At 38.0% G+C, this 17,678-nt stretch overlaps 1 protein-coding gene across 2 annotated transcripts in view; it reads left to right on the plus strand.

Moving 5' to 3' along the window:
• The window catches only part of adcy3a (adenylate cyclase 3a), a 118,884-nt gene that overhangs the window by 80,562 nt on the left and 20,644 nt on the right, over positions 1-17,678 (plus strand). For both annotated transcript variants that reach the window (XM_072395036.1, XM_072395037.1), the window contains exons 16-17: positions 11,606-11,764; positions 16,578-16,724. In XM_072395036.1, the coding sequence (XP_072251137.1) occupies positions 11,606-11,764; positions 16,578-16,724 (306 nt within the window). The remainder of the gene's footprint in view (positions 1-11,605; positions 11,765-16,577; positions 16,725-17,678) is intronic.

Consider the following 17,678-nt stretch of genomic DNA (forward strand, 5'->3'; position numbering starts at 1 on the left):
ATTCTAAACTAGTCAGACTTTATAACTTTATTCAGCTTTTATTCAAATATTACACAGATGTTATAAGTCATCACATCAGTTATATAAATGGAAAAATGAAACACTGGTTTTGTTTGCATGACATAATTATTAGAATGTGAATTTTGTACTCTTATTTGACTTTTGACTGTGAAAATATGCATCTTTTGTTGCACTCAGTTGACTTAAAACATCTTAACCAGCTCACTTAAAATTTACCTTTTATGGAACAAAGGTTGGCCAGAAGCTTTTTGCGTATTTTCACTCACGCAGTATTGAAGAGGCCAGCGCCGTCATTTTAGACTGACTCCAACAAATTTCCCATACTCATTGTGCTCCTGTGAGATTCACTGATCCTTGAATCCAATGCCATTCATCACTTATTTGGTGAGTATTAAGCTTCAATTAATAATGTATTACAAAACAGTTAATTTATTGAAATCTGCAGAGTAAGCTAGCAAAAGTTGGAGACTATGGGGAAGCTTTGAGAAACACGATTGGTCTAAAAACTTCTCAAAGTTAAATGAACGTACAAGGGCGTCTATAAATGCTTAACTGAAAGCAGCTTCAAAAGCTGGGAGAGAGCTTTAGTTGACTGATACATTTAGTGGTGAGGCAGGATTTACAATGTGCTTCAAATCATTCGACTTCTGGCTGTTTGTTGCCATATTTTTGTGCAACTTAATTTCAGTTGTGAAGAAAAATATGCTGGAACAAAAATAAATTTCCATGTAAGAAGTGACAGAAGATTTAGATTTCCACATAGGCATTATAAGATTTAGTTGGTATCTTCTGTAATTAATGTAGTTGTATTTAATTGGGAAGTGAAATGTTACTAAAACCAAGAGCCAGAAATAACCCAGTTTGGTATTTTCAGAATATATGAATTATATCATGTTAATTAGCTTTGCATGACTGTTGTGGTTCTACTTTAATGAAAGCTGTAATGTTTACAGACTTCTCAAATGAACTTTTCATTTTTTTCATTTTCATCTCCAACTGTAGAGTCCCAGAACTCTTCGACGTCTACTTCCCCAATAAAGTTATCAAGGACCTGTCTTATGTCACTCACTGAAAGAAAAAAAAAACCTGTAATTTACTCACTCACTCACTCACACACAAACACACACACACAAACACACACAGTTGAAAACTCCATCCTTGTGTAGGTCCATCACAACAACAGGAGGATGGTACCCACAGCAAGCACATGAATATGAGTAGTCATGGTTTGTCAATGCTTCAAAGTGGACGTAGGCATGGAGGACAGTATTTCTTGATGGAAAAGTTACTTTCTTAAGTTTTTCAAGTGAGTGCACCACCTTGGAAACTGAAACGTTGTTCTTTAACAAAAAAAAAGGAAAGGAAATACAAGTTAAAGTAATATACAGTTCTGCTTATTTATGAACATCCAAACTGTTCTACAAAAGGCCCTGTAGTTGCAGGTCTTTGTCTCAACCAAGCAGCAGCGCACCTGACCTGACTCAACTGATCTCAGTTTCAGAGAGCTGATTGGTCAAACTGCGTGTTCTTGATTGATTGGAAAAAAAACCTGTCACATGGCCCCTTTAGAGAAAGAAACAAGCTCCAAAAAACTCAGATTTTATTATCATGAACGTTCTATTGTCAGGTTTTTGGGAGACCGGACCAAATGCAGACCAAGAAATGCGGGTTTGGTGGAACAAAAGTTATTAAAGAAAACATTGCACAAAACTTCAAAATAAAAACAGGAAACAAGAACTCAAAAGGAACCAAAAGACACATACCATGACATCCTTTCAACTAACCTATATGTTGGCTCTCAGATACAAACACAGTTCCAGGTTCACAATGACGTGGTTGTCAAAATTGTGCAGACCGTCCTGCCATTCCTGATAACGGTATGCCATGTGGCAGTGTGGACATTGCCAGAAATAGGTTGATACATATTGTAAAACAATTGAAATAGAAACATTTCTAAAGATCTTGCTTTCTCAATCAAAATATTTTAGTATTTGGTGTAAACTTGTGATGTGACAACATTTTTGATTAATGAACAATGCTGCATTCAGAAATCTTTCATAAAATGAGGAGAGATATTAATAACTTACGTTCAACTACACCATTGATGGTGATTATCCTGGCATTTTTGGAGATGATTTTTGACTCATCAAGTTGTACTGACCCCAGACAGATGGTGCAGGTGGTCTCTGTTGGGTGCAACTCCATACTGTAACTTGCCCTTGGTTTTATAAGGTCACCTGGGAGGCTGGCTGTAAGCTTTTTATGCCTGTAGATGTAGTGAACAAGCTGCTTCAAGTTCTCAGCAGCTGGTGGATACACAGTGCCTTGTTGCTGTTGGGGTGTAATTTGGGCAATCTCTGTTCTGAACACATCCGGGTTTGTCTGAAATAGATGCCACTTGCTAATGTTTTTGTGGACATAGGACAATCTAGGTTTAGCACAAGGACAGTACCGTATGTTAGGTGGTGAGTTGTATGTTACCATCACCCTCCCAAGGCGACTGTAATGATGCAAAGTCGGCTCATGGACTGAAAAGCAAGATTTCTTAGGGTCCTTTTCAAATGGCACCTCCACACAGAGAGGGACATGAGCTTTTAGGGCAATTTTTTGTCTTTTTATGCACGTTGCCTTCTTAGCATCACCAAAAAATGTCAACTCGACCATCTTGGACGGCACTTCTTCCTTGAGCCATTCCTCTGTTGCAATTTCTGTGCAGTGTTCAAGTGAACGGATGTGTTCACACTGGCTGAAATTCAACCCACTTTTTAATGCCATTAAATGATATTGTCTGCAGTCTTCAAGCTCACACTTCACCTTATGCTGGTGGCCAACAACAAAATTAGCCAACAACAATACATGAGAGTACACAAAGAAAAAGACATACACAAATCCATACCTTTGAATATAATAGCATTTTTTGTGTGAACATAGAGGTGCTGCTGAAGCTTGGCTCGTTGGCTGGGTTTGTATTTGGGGCAAAGGGGGCAGTGGAACAGCTTAAAACAAACTGTGCAGCGTTCCACCTTAAACCCTCTACCCTCCTTATAGATTGAAGGATACATCTACATAACACAGAAAAAGTGCAGTGTGCACATGTATTTCAATTGGTAAAAGTATAATATCCTGTCCATGTAATTATAATTTAGACAACAAATAACCTGACCGTCAGTCAACCGTTATTGTAAAATATTACAACCCATCCACGTTAGTAACATTCGGTAATTAGCCTGCGTAAAGCGGGTAGTAAAACGGCAAACATATGGTACGTGTTTATGTCTATATCCATCCATTCATTCTTTATACCTGATTTATCCTTTGCAGGGTCATGGGGTCTGCTGGAGCCTATGTCTATATCTATATGTACATATTTTGTTACTTACTGTTGTCCAAACGGTAGTCAATTGGCGGCAATAAATATTCTTCTCCTCCTTTTCAGCAGCCTGACACTGGAGGTCTGCAGCCAGACCCCTCTCCTTTACAATGACACTTCTCCTAATCACGTGCTTGTACATACTGTTTTCTTTATTGAGGCTACTATTTTCTATTTGCACACCATACGTATTGTACTCAGTTACTTATGTTTATTTTCATGTTAGCTTAATTCTATATTATTTCTCTATTTTATTTTTATTTTATTTTATTATGGGTGCCAATGCCAAAGGTAAGGCACACATATTACTATTGTGTGGGATTATTATTGTTCCATTTCCGTCACAAATTTCGGTTCGCTACTCCTCCCGAAGCGATGGTCCGACCGGAATAAAAAATACATCACGCGTGAATTGGGATCGGTGTGCTTGTATATTTCTCTCTCATTACTCGAAAGGAATTCTGGAAAATTGGGAAGAAAACCGGGAAAATTTCCAATGGGAAAGACCTTAACGATCCTTAATGAGCCTCCCCTTGGAGGCCTCCTAACTCAGCCATACAGCATCACAGACACATCATTCAAAGTTTGTGTGTGACAGGAAAGACTCAGCTTTAACTGTGGTAAAGGGCTTGTTAATAGCTTATACGGCTTTGACACAACGGCAGTTTACGTTTTATGTAGCTAGAGGAGCTCATCTCATGCTGCTCACACTCTAAGTCCCACTCTAAAAATCTTAAAAAAAGATTTCTCGAACAAATGCCTCTCACGTCCAAAATATCTGCCTGATCTGGACAAATGTTACATCAAAACGTAGGTATTTTAGTCCTCTTTCACCCAAAGTCACTCTCATTGAGCTTGGCCTCACAGATGTCTCACAAATCACCTCTGAGCGCAGAGAGGGAACATTCCATCCCATTATAAACAGGCCGACTCATGAAATCAGTGTGAAAAACTCATTTTAAAACTGCCATAAAAAAGGAGCCACAAACAGGAGCAGAATGGTGAAAGAATTATTCGGATACGACTTCTACTTTTCGAACAGCGACCGTTTGTTCCAGACTTGTGATTCATAATTAAAACCCCATGATTTTAAGGGGACAAAGTGAGGTGCAGATTTGACAGTTGGCGTGCAGCTGTTGCCCATAGCAACTAATGAGGGGCCAGACCCAACATGGCTGCCCTGTTCTAACAGCATTGTGCCAGCCTGTTTTATCTGTGCTCCTAATACAATATAGCATGACAGCCTCTCTCTCAGTGGGCAGCAGCAGGGCAGCCAACATGGTTAGACTGTTATAACAGGTTCATGCCAGCTGCTCATGAGACAAATGCATGCGATAGTGCGCACTCACATGTTCCCATTATTCTGAACACATCAACCTGCCTTAACAGGTTCATACCAGACGCTCACAGGATAAATGCCCTGCTGATGAGGCCAGAGCCAACATGGCTGCCCTATTTCAACAGCTTTACGCCAGCCTGTGTTATGTGTGCTCCTAATACAAAATGTCAAAAGAAACAGCAAAGTCCCTCTCCATTAGAAATACAGAAACCACTCAGCCTCCACACTAATAACAGGCCCAAACCTCTCTAACATCCATAATTTCTCTTAAACCTGGATCATTTCTAGCTCAAAATTAAGCTATTTATGTCTTCTTACCGTCTTTGTGCCGTAACTTGTGCTTTTTCCCTCAAATTGCTTTAGATTCAGAGCGAAATCACACATTTCCATTATAAACAGGCCCTCCTTTTCTCCTTTACACAGATACAGACACAGTGAGGGCTGTGTTGAAACTGCCATAAAACCTGTATTTTACACAGGACCTTGATATAAATTACATAACTGTCTTCAGACATTTCTGCTATTAACAGGCTTTAAAAAAATGTTCAATGTGACTTATCAATCCATTAAAAAAGCTGTTTGTTCTCAGGGGGCACAACCTTTCCTCCTTCCTCTGTGTCTCTCTGGCTTAAACAGGCCTTCTCTGTGCTTTCCCTCACTCATACTGTCTAAAGCAGGCAGGTTTCACCACAGCAAGCCAGAATCTCATATTTTACACTGAATTTTGATCATGTAATCTGTGACTGGCAACAAGCAGCTCTCTCAGCACAGCACAGCCTCTCTGTCTCGACGGGCAGCAGCTTGGCACCCATCAAAATTTCTTCAGGAATTTTCTAGTTTTATTTAGTACTTTCCCCCTTGTTCCATAACTGTTGCACAGCAATTTCCCCCGGGATAAATAAAGCCTCTTGAATCTTGAATCTTATAGACTCATCCATGTCAGGGATGCGTCTTTGCCTCAAGTGGAGGAATTTACGTATCTCAGGGTCTTGTTCCCAAGTGATGACAAGTTGGAGCAAGAGATGGACAGATGGATTTTGTCTTTGTCAACAGTAATTTGGGCATAGTGCCGATCCATTGTTGTGGAGAGAGAGAGCTGAGCCGAAAGACAAAGCTTTCAATTTACTGTTGCATCTTCATTCCAACCTTCACCTATGGTCACACAATTTAGGTTGTGACTGAAAGTATGAGACAGAAGTGGCTGAAATGAGTTTCCTTCAGAGGGCTGGGCTCAGTCTTTGAGATAGGAGGAGGAGCCCTGTGTTCCTCTGCATCTAAAGGAGTGGGCTGAGGTGGTTCTGCCATTTTACGCCTTTAGGTTGCCTTCCTGTGGAGGTTTCTTGGACAAACCTAACAGGAAGGAAGCCCCAGAGCAGACCCAAAACATGCTGGAGGGATTATATAGTTCTTATGATGTAGATGGATGAATTAATTGATGTTCATGGAGTTGGAAGGGAACAACTTTTTAATTTACCTGTAAGTCCTCAAAAACACACTGCATTACGAGACTGACCTGGATCAGTCACTAGACAGAACAATGTAAAGACAGGATTAAAAATGTTTTTAGGTGATTATGCTAAGGCATCAATGTTTGACATAACGTCACTTAATAGAATTTGTAATTTCCTGATTTCTAAGATGCAAACTTTTTTAGATATGGAGATGAAAGCAAGTATTTGGTCCAAGCTTTGGATAGATATGATAAGTTGTTCTAACTTTCTGCTGTGGTGTTTTGATATTTTATTTTTGCAGTGTTTGCAGAATAAAAGTCAAGTATTTCCCTCTAGACAGTAAATTTCAGGAATGCCTTCTAAACCTTTCAAAGCCAGTCCCTTCAGCAAGCACAGTTGATGGTAGCTCAACAGTGATTGTCATCAGAAGTCACTGGATAGGGCATCAGTCACCCTTAAGTCCCCATGTGTCCCCAGTGCTGTCATCGAATATCGGAACAAATAAATTACTACTGTATCCATGTATTACAGTGTCTATGTGTATGTGTATGGCAGATAAAAACCTACATATCAGTTATTTTCATTTTCAAAAAACTAACTAAGAAATAATAATTAATAATTGAATTCTTAATCTGGAGAATGGAGAACATGACCATACAAGGAAAGTCAGGAACTATGAAATGAAAGCAGCCACAGTTATTTAAAAAAAACAAGCAAGTGAGGGTCCGAGCTCCTTTTGCTTAAAGTAATTCGGGCCCGAGCAGTGAACTGCGAAGGCTCTATTGTTCCTGAAGGCGTTATTATTATTATTATTGTTTACGAAACCTCCTCCAAACCACGCCAATTTTGGCAAGGACGGCAGTCGTGGGGGGAAACGGGACAATTTGATGTTCGCGAACATTGGCAGCGCAAAATGGCTCTGCAGCGCCACCTACAACATTGCAAGTACACCTAACGCATAGGGTCATTTTGCCGTACCCTGACGAAACTGGGTACATACCTTCGTCATGCCCAGACGGACAGAAACGCCTATGGACACCATGGCGCCAGGGCCACAGGAAGTCGGCCATTTTGAGTGGAACATGCATTTTGGCGCCATTTTTGCCCATTTCAACACCTCGCATTTGATCGAACTCCTCCTGCACATTTCATGTTACAGGCTTCAAACTTGGCCATGTTACTCTTAAACTATGGGGGACTAACAGTTATGGAAATATTTCTCAAACCTTAAAGGGTGTGGCCGTGGCAAACCCTCAAAGTTCGACGACTGGTCATTGCTCGCCATGAAAAACAAAGAAGTTTCCCACATACATTAACCAATCTACCCCAGACTTCATATGTTGCACTTGGGCTCCACCCAGGATGCATACATATGACCAAATTTACACATGCTTATAGCGCCACCTACTGGTGGCCAAATAAGTCACTTGTAACTTCTCCATACATTGTCCGATCTTCACCAAACTCCATAGGCTGCACTTGGGCTCCACCCAGAACGCATACATATGACCAAACTTATACATGCTTATAGTGCCACATGCTGGTGGCCATAACGTCACTTTTTATGTCCGGTGGTACTACGCATGACCAGGAGTCTCACATCTTGCTCAACACTTGACAGACGGCTGTGCTGTGCTACAAAGGTGAAATAAATATAACTTCCTTTCAATACAGCAGTGTCAGACATAGTTCAGTGTAAAAGATGAATTGATGAAAAATTTAATGTAAAGCACCTTGTCATTTTTACTTTATTATACCTCTCTGTTTTAGCATCTCCAAAAGTAATTAAATTATATTACTGAGTTGGAACATACTAATGGATGTCATTACTACTTTTAAACAGGGAAGGGGACAAGAATAGATCTTATCATAGCTTTTTTGGTTTATCAACTAAAGACTGTTTGGAAGCTGTACATTTGATATAAATATACATAAACATAGAGAGACAGTACAGTGAAAAAGTCCTGAGTCATCCCATATGTCTATAAAAAGGCAGGAGTACATGAATAAGTGGGGCAATTTAGTGAAATGTGAAAGCATGCAAAGAAATGCAGCGTATAAGGTAAAAACAGAATTTTTTTAATTGTCATGACCTTGAAAATTATTATTCTACAACACAACCTGAACCCTCTTCGGCAAGCTTTCTTCTGGTATCATGGTGGAGGACTACTTGAAGGACATTCCAAAACTCTTGTTGGAAGTTGGCTGCCATTTTTTCTGTTTTCTGTTTTTCTGTCTCTGTGAAGATGATTTCCCACTTCATCAATACTGTTGAGGTCTTGGCTCTGGTGAGAAGTTATCGCTCCATAAGACCTGCTGGCACTCATTTTTAGTCCAATTTTTGCACCATTTGGCATAACTCAGTCTTTTCTGCCTGTTTCTCTCCTTTAAGAATGGCTTCATGACAACATCTGGTCCATGGAGCCCATTTCTGATGAGGCTTCGGTGAACAGTAGATGAATCGAGGGAAGGGCTAGATGCAACTCTTAGGTGTTGTGGCAGGTCTTTGCTTGAAGTTTTTAATACATTTTTTTAATAGAACATATGTTTCAGATAGGGTGCTGTAGATAGCTTTTTTTGGCCTGCCACTTCTTCTTTTGTCCTCAACTTGTTATGTTTCCTCAGATGTTCCAAGGACACATGGCGCACTATGCTAAATTGAATGAACACTTTAAATAATGCTTTATCAATCCTACTATGGTAAATATTTTTTTCAGCATAAAGAATCAATTGTAGTCATTTGTATTTATAAACGTCATAATATAGAGTTATTGCTGTGGGCAAGATTGACTGCATTCCTGCATTGTTATTTGTTGCAGCTAAGCTGAAGAAGCCTCTCACTGAAGATCACTTTGTTTTGTGTAGGGTGCACAGTGTTGTCCATTATATTGAGAAACTTCTGTGGCATTCCTCTTTGCTTAGTGAGCTCCATGGGCTCCAGAGCAAGTCCCAGCACAGAGCCATCTTTCTTTATTGCTGCACAGTAGATTGCACTGTCTACAACAAACTGCAAACACTGAAGGACCTAAGAAGTAGTCTGCTCTGTTCCTTCTTATCGACTGGCTCTTTGTTGCATTTCCAGTTCATTCATCCAGGTAAACATTTGTAATTTTTAAAAAGTCTGAATTTGTTAGAGACTGTGTTTTTTTCAGGTTATGTTTTTTAGGATTTTGTTTTCTTTCTTTTCGTCTTGGTTTTCATGACAATTTTCTTTGTTTAGCTCCTGGTTTATGTTTAGTTTGTATTTTTCTTCTGTATTCCAGTCAGCTTTATTATGAAATATTCTTCCCTTGTGTCTTATTTCTGCTTTGACACACCCTACTTGCCTGTCTCCATATTAATTGTTGCCACCTGTGTCTCATCAGGTCTTGTGTGTATGTATGTTACTTTGCTAGTCCATGTGCCTGTCATGCCTGTTGTATACCTCTCCTGTTCCCAGTCTTGTTGCTCCCCAAACTCTTGTTTGGACTTCATAGAGTTGTCCTGGCATAGCATCACCCTTTAGGATTATGATTACAATTGATAACTCAAATTGGCTTGAATTGGACTATATTATTGAAGTGCCTTGAGATGACATTTGCTGTAATTTGGCGCTATGTAAATAAAACTGAATTAAATTGAATTGACTTGACTTGAATATTTCAATAAAGTTGTTTTGTTTTCCTCCACCTTCAGCCTCCTGTGTCTGCGTGTGTGTATATACATATATACATATATAGTAAACAGGCTCTGACTTACAAAACTGTCTGATAAATAGTCAAGGGGTTATTTAAAAAAATAATAATAATAAATTCCATGAAACCTCATCGCCATCTAGTGGTTATAGTAAACATTTAGGTTCTACAAATATGTAGATCAGTAGACATCTACTCAACTATTAGTTTATTTTGGAATTATTATGTGCATTTCTGTATTCTAGTATTGTACCATATACTATGTATCCTTCTTCATGTATATGCATCTAAATTGTAAGAGTCTGTCTGGGGTTTTATCAGAACTTGTCCACAGTTAATAATTTTGTATTATCTCAATGTTAATTTGCTGTTTGATGTTGTTTTATTCCTCTACTATATCATACCTGATAACGGCGTTATAGCTCTGTAATTGCACGTCATTTTAAACAGTTTCACTCGTATGTTTTGATCAAATCTGTGGAATAGCAAAAATTGCTGTCAAGACTTTTTACCTCATGCAGGTATGGCATAAATCTGTAAATCAAAACATGTTTCAAGACAGGAGCATGGAAAATGGATGGATTATTAACATTTAGATTCATGTTAAATCTTTTCCTACATGCCAACATACATTTTTTAAGTCCTTGAAGTGATTTACAATTTATGCTTTGGTTTCTGCTTGGTTTTGATAAAAGTTAATACATATACTACATTTATTTTGACTAGTCGTTGTCTGAGGCTTCCTCACGATACAAAAGTCAATTCAAACAGGAAACATTGCATAGCGTCATGAGACTGATATATTTTTTTACAATCTGATGTCCCAGTGTTTATATAAATATTTACAAAGTATTGATTTTCGCTGCACTATTAAGGTTGTTTTTGAACTACTTATAAGTGCATAATTATGTATTCAACTTAACTATCAAGAACAATTGATCAGACGTCTGTTTGATTAATATCAATGTTTTTTTCAGCTCTGCTCCAATGATGACTGTTACAGAAGGTTTTTGCTGCCCACAGCAATAGCCTTGCACAGTGATTGTCGACATTGATTTATTTTGCTGTATTAATTTATATCTCTCATACATTATTTTTATCTGCAACAATGTAATTTCTGTTTGTGGGTTGATAAAGTAACATTACATTCTGTTTTATTCTATAAAAACATTATTTTCGTCTTTGCAATGCTGTTGGTCAGTTTTAGTCAGTTTTAGTAAGGCAGAGTATCAGTCAGTGTGTTCTTATGAGTGTCAAAACACTATCACTGTATAGCTGTGCTACAACAAATTTACCATGCTCTTAAGAAGCTTCTATAGTCTCACAAAGCATACTTTAATAAGCATCTAATAAGGGCCTCATTACAAGGGTCTAATAATTATTATAAGACTCTAATACATTTTATTACATTTAAATTGTACCTTATATGGGTTTAGCATATCATTTTTCAAGTCCTAAGCAAAGAAACTACAAATCAAAAGATGTTCATATTTAACTTTCCTTTTTAAGCTAAAAACTGCTCATAACAACTTTGTTGTTATGAGACCGTTTGTTGCTTTACTCACATCTTTTCTCTTTAAATAAACGACATAAGCTGTTTTCCCAGACATGCCAAAAAAAATCAAATTTGAACTTTGTGTTTAAGTCAAATATGTGTTTTGCTTGTTGGTCTGTTTGTACATGCCACTTCTGGTTTTAAATCCCTATATACATTCCAAATGCTAACATCCATGCCTCTCACTGCCTGAAGGTGGAGAAACTCGCCCGCACACTTTTTCTGTGGAAGATTGAGGTCCATGAGCAAAAGGAGAAAGTGTATGAGATGAGGCGTTGGAATGAAGCACTGGTTACTAATATGCTGCCTGAACATGTGGCTCGACACTTCCTGGGCTCTAAGAAAAGGGATGAGGTAAGAAATGATATGCACACACAAAATATGTCCTTTCCTCACTTAAAACCCCTTAACTCTTAATTCATCACCTCTCAAAGCTCAGAGGACTAACTCAGTCTGAGTTGTACTTCATTACCAATGTCATGGTCCACACATAATTCCAAACTCATTTGGCACACCTCATCTGCTTTTCCATGAGATCACATGAGAGTGTGAAAAAACCTAAGGTAATGGATTGCCCACCAAATGCTCCTTCTGATCAGGAAACAATAGAATGTCCTGTGCTATGTGATATTAGATATTAGAGAAATTTTCTTCGTGAAGTTTCTTCTTAAGTGTTTAGTTACTGATTTCCAAATCACTTAATATTTTATTAAAATTGCTACTGTCCAAGTCAAGCATTGCTTTGTTCGTAAGAAATCCATTGCTCATCATCAATCTCATGGTCCAGTTGGTGGAATGATCAACTTCCAATTGTATGTTTGGTGGTTCCATCCTCAATCCCTCATATCAAAGTTTCACTGCGTACAACACTGACACCTCACATTGCACAGATATTGTCATTAATTTATGTATATTGAGAACTAATAAATAGTTCTCCATATATGAAATGCATATGTAAAGAATAACAGGGCTATTATGCAGTTACACAGGACTCTGGAGAAGTGCATGTGATGTAAATGTTGCCATCATGGAGTGTGTATTTGTGCATGTGCAGTGTGCCTCCTTAAGTAAATGCCAGCCCATTGGGACATGGCCTATATCCTATCAGGAGCATGTTTAATTAAATTAAATTCAATTCAGTTTTATTCATATAGCGCCACATTACAACAAATGTCATCTCAAGGCACTTCAATAATATAGTCCAATTCAAGCCAATTGGAGTTAAATCAATTGTAATCATAATCTAATGAAATCCAATTAATTAATTTCAAAATAATCAAATGTATTCATATAGAGCTAATTCAAAAACTTCAATGTCCGAGCAAAGGAAACCAACAGATTGCACTGAAACTTGTCTTCAGTCCAATCTCCCGTCCTGAGCGTGTTCTTCCTCTGGAAGAACCAGACTCAGGAAGGGTGGCCATCCGCCTCGACCAGCTGGGGTTTGAGAAGACAGAAAAGAGGGAAAAGAGGGGGGAAAAACACCATAACACCATTCAAAGGATACCTGTTGGAACAGGGAAACACAAGTTAATAACCACAATAATGTCACATGTACATAAAATCATTTGAGAAATTAAACAGGGGGAAAAAGAGAGCAAAGTGAGGAAAGGTGTGACAGATGAGGTCCCCCAGCAGTCTAAGCCTATAGCAGCTTAACTATGGGATGTTTCAGGATTACCTGAGCCATCCCTAACTATAAGCTTTATCAAAAAGGAAAGTTTTAAGCCTAATCTTAAAAGTGGAAAGGGTGTCTGCTTCCCGGACATTTACTGGCAGCTTATTCCACGAGAGAGGGGCCTGATAACTGAAGGCTCTACCTCCCATTCTACTTTTAGAAACTCTGGGAACAACAAGTAAACCTGCAGTTTGGGAGCGAAGTGCTCTGTTAGGAAAATATCTTACAATGAGATCTTTAAGATATGATGGAGCTCGGTCATTAAGAGCTTTATATGTGAGAAGAATCTTAAATTCTATTCTGAATTTAACAGGGAGCCAATGAAGAGAAGCTAAAACTGGAGAAACATGATCTCTCCTGTTAGTTCTCATCAGAACTCTGGCTGCAGCATTTTGGATCAGCTGGAGGTTTTTTTCACATGGCAGTGAAGAAAAGGATGATGAAATCAACTCTTTAAATCTGGTTACAGCATTCTCTGACAGACACCTTCTATATGTAGAATTCTTCTCAGAAGCCGTGTGGTCAAGTAATGTAAATTCAAAAGTTATTAAAAAATGGTCAGACAAGACAGGGTTATGAGGGAACACTGTTAACTGTTCACTCTCAATGCCATAAGTCAGCACAAGGTCAAGGGTGTGATTAAGACAGTGAGTAGGTCTGTGAACACTTTGAGAAAACCCAATAGAGTCTAATATAGAATTAAAGTTAATATTTAGGCTGTCATTTTCAACATCTACATGAATATTAAAGTCACCCACTACAATGACTTTATCTGTACTCAGCACTAACTGAGATAAAAACTCTGAGAATTCAGACAGAAACTCAGAATAAGGGCCAGGTGGACGATACACAACAACAAACACAAGAGGTTTTTGTGATTTCCACTTTGGGAAAAACTGAGAATCAGAGATTCAAAAGAGCTAAAACTAATCTTGGGTCTAGGACTGATTAGTAACCCTGATCTGAAGATAGCTGCCACTCCTCCTCCTCTGCCTGTGGTTGGAGGAACGTGAACATTTAAATAGTCAGAGGGAGTTGATTCATTAATGCTAACATGATCCTCCTGCTGCAGCCAGGTTTCTGTAAGACAAAATATATCAACAGAGCTCGGACTCTTTGTCAGCCTGTCTAACATGCTGAAAAGAAACCTGGGATTATTCTTATTCTCTTCAATTAATGATTAATAATAAGCAGTTCTAGCTTGATGAAGGGCTTATACTTTATTAAATTATCTTTCCTGACTGTATTGTTGTATGCACATCCACAACTGAGTGCAGCTGGCCTGTGTTTATTTGAATTGGAGCTGTTTTGTAAAGACCTTTATGGAGCCTAGATAAGGTTTACAGGCACTATTTCCCTAAAGGTCCTGACCATTTATGATATTCACATTACTGTTGGCTCACAAGAGGCTTGGGATTTGGTGCTCTTCAACACTGAAAATTAAAGAGAAGAAAGAAACTTCTTTACAGAAGAGGTAAGATTAAACTGTTAGATTATTATATATTAGGGGGACAATGTAGGGGTGTCTCGCATAAGGACACTTTGACACATGGAGAGACTGAGGATTGACCAGAAGATAACCATTTAATCCATTGAACCGTGGCTGCTTCCCATTTGACTAACGACTTTTGGAAAGAAATGACTGCATCAAGGGTTGGTATCAAAGTATAAGGTGAAGAAGATTAAACTAGAAGAAGAAAAACTTGGAGTTTGTACCTTTATATTAACTATGTTGGAGACATAAAAGCAGAATACTTGTTGAGAAAAGCTAAATTAATTTGTATCATATGCCACTGCTTTCTCTCATCAAACTTACACACTTCTCCCCATTTTCACTTTAATGTACTTCTTGGTGAGCATTAGGGGACAAAGTCCATCACAATAAAAAGTCCAGTCATTCAATAACAGTCATGTCCAAAGAGATAAGGGGCTCTTTTTCAGATTGAATTGTTTACCCTATCTGAAACAAACAAAAAGGCAAAACCAGTTTTTTAATGTGTCTCTCTGAAGTTCCAATTTTACAGTTTTTAGAGGATTAACCTCGAACAGAATACTTTGTAAATCTATGAAATTATGAAACTGTGTAGGATAAATCCAAGTTATCCAAATTGTTATTCCATGTAGTCTCTCTGATGATGATGTTATACTTGAATTTGAATAAGTATTAATTTCAAATAATTGTGTTTACCGTTAAGATTGAAACAACAAAGTAATCGTGAACATGAAATTAGTTTAGCTTTGTCATACAGATTGTGTGCGTGGCATTTTTGTGCCATAGCTTCTAAAACACATTTTTTTCTGATACAAAGAACAGAATTGTGCCATAATGAGACATAAATCATAGATTTCCACAATCTGAATTGAAATAAATCTGTGCAAAGAGGGACAAAGTATACACTTGGTGCACCTTACTCTTTTTTTTTTTTTTTTACTCGTTGTCTTCATTGGAATGGGACGTCAAAGTATCATCAGGGAAATTTTACAATGAGTAGATAAAGATCCCCCTGTTGTATTTTTATTAATTTTTTTGTTTAAATGAAACAAGAATACGCTGGAGAGGAAAAATCCTAAAATGCATTTAATGCAATAAAAACTTATTATTTAGAAACCGGACTTCTTAACAGATCAGCCCAGACCAAACAACACATTGAAAAAGCAAAAGCGCTCCTAATAGACCTGAATGTCACACTTCCACGCATATGCTGGGCTGCTGCTATACAAAAGAATGTGTTTTTCAGGCAACCAGAGTATGTGCACGTGTGTATGCGTGTGCTCCATTGTGTGTGTGTGTGTGTGTGTGTGTGTGTGTGTGTGTGTGTGTGCGTGTGTGCGTGTGTGCGTGTGTGTGTGTGAGAAAACCTGTATCTCAAGCTTGATATTAAAACAGGTCTTTTTTTGGATAAAATTTCAATTAACATCACACCAGTGAACTTGTTTTTATTAACTATTATTAACTATTTTTGTCATTAACGGAAAGTTGGAGCATTAAATGTGTGTTATATGCTCTGTGTGATATATCTAAGCCATACATTAACCTATGTATATCTTAAAATGGGGAAAACCATCACATCCCTTCAAAATGTTTGTGTTTTTATGAAGTAAGTTCCCGGTATCAGACATCCCTCAAAAGCAACTTGCTGTCTGTACTCACAGTCCCTAGACTCCCTTAAGAAGTCTAACTTAAATTTGATCATTTAAATGACAAAGAATAATAATAATAAAAAAGAATTGCTAAGAAGTACAACTAATATGGTATGGTATATAAGTGGTGGCTCTCAGTCCAACCCCCTAGTGCCACCAGGCCAGTTCATTGGAGCAGTGAGTTCACTGCTGAGTAATTGAGCCTTTTAAACAGATAGTAACAGGGCTACTAAGTTTGAAATTAACTGAATATCCTAACACATTTTACTGTTGCATCTGTTGTATCATTTATGAAATATTAAATCAATGTTCACATTTGTCTTGTCTCCATAATCTGTTCTGTTTTAGGAGTTGTACAGCCAGTCCTATGATGAGATTGGCGTTATGTTTGCATCGATCCCTAACTTCTCTGACTTTTACACAGAGGAAAGCATCAATAATGGTGGTATTGAATGCTTACGCTTTCTCAACGAGATCATCTCAGATTTTGACAGTGTAAGTTTTGTTTCTCTATCTGTTACTGTGTTTTCATTATGCAGGCTGAAACATTTTTAACCTTTAAAGGAGCAGTGTGGAAGTTCCACTGTTCCTCAGAACTTTTGTTAGAAATTTCCGAGTACGTTTGAACGGTATTCGCGAGATTCTATAATTTTCCGATTCGGAGAAACTACAGTGGCCTGACGGTGCATGCAGCACACACAACCCAACACATCCTTTACTCAAATGTGTCACGATGTCTTCTCCATTGAATGAAACCACCTTCTCAAGTTCTGAGGTAACTTTTAGAGATATGAATTATAAAAATGTGTTGCATTTGTCAGAGATTATGTGAAAAAGATAACTTACAGTGAATGTTATTTTTATTTGCTCTGCATTGTATTAGTGTTTTATGGATCCCAGGTAGCTACCTGCGTGGTAATAAAAGCTAACATTTGCTATGTAAGGCTAAAGGCTGTTTGTATTTAGTCTGATAGAGGGATAGCATTAGCAGGCAACACGTTGTAGCTGGCTGACATTACCTTCAAAGCCTCTTAGTATCAGTTACACTTTGATTGAAATCAGCTGATCTCTGTACCATGAGGCAGAGTAATTTATGTCCAGCTGTATTTGGCGCATAAACTCACGTGGATCAACAGTTTTCAAATGGGTCACGGAGAAAACGTTACATTTGTTTGATTAGATCAACTGATCTGCAAAGTAGCAGCGAATCTCGCTTGCACCACCCTTTGTCCCTTTTAGGCCACTGTAATCAATATGGCAACGCAAGTGGTGTCTTTCCAGGTAAGCCTTTGTGTAGACCAAACCTGCGCGAAATTTTAAGTAATAAAAACGTAACGACTTGTTTCATAGGGTGACTATATAGCACCAACAACATAATTATATATATTATATTCCATTTCTGTTAATAAATCACCATAATTATTACACACTGCTCCTTTAATGTTCAAA

Source organism: Leuresthes tenuis, unplaced genomic scaffold (assembly GCF_036924035.1).
Source record: "Leuresthes tenuis unplaced genomic scaffold, fLeuTen1.0.hap1 SCAF_10, whole genome shotgun sequence".
Classification (NCBI taxonomy): Eukaryota; Metazoa; Chordata; class Actinopteri; order Atheriniformes; family Atherinopsidae; genus Leuresthes; species Leuresthes tenuis.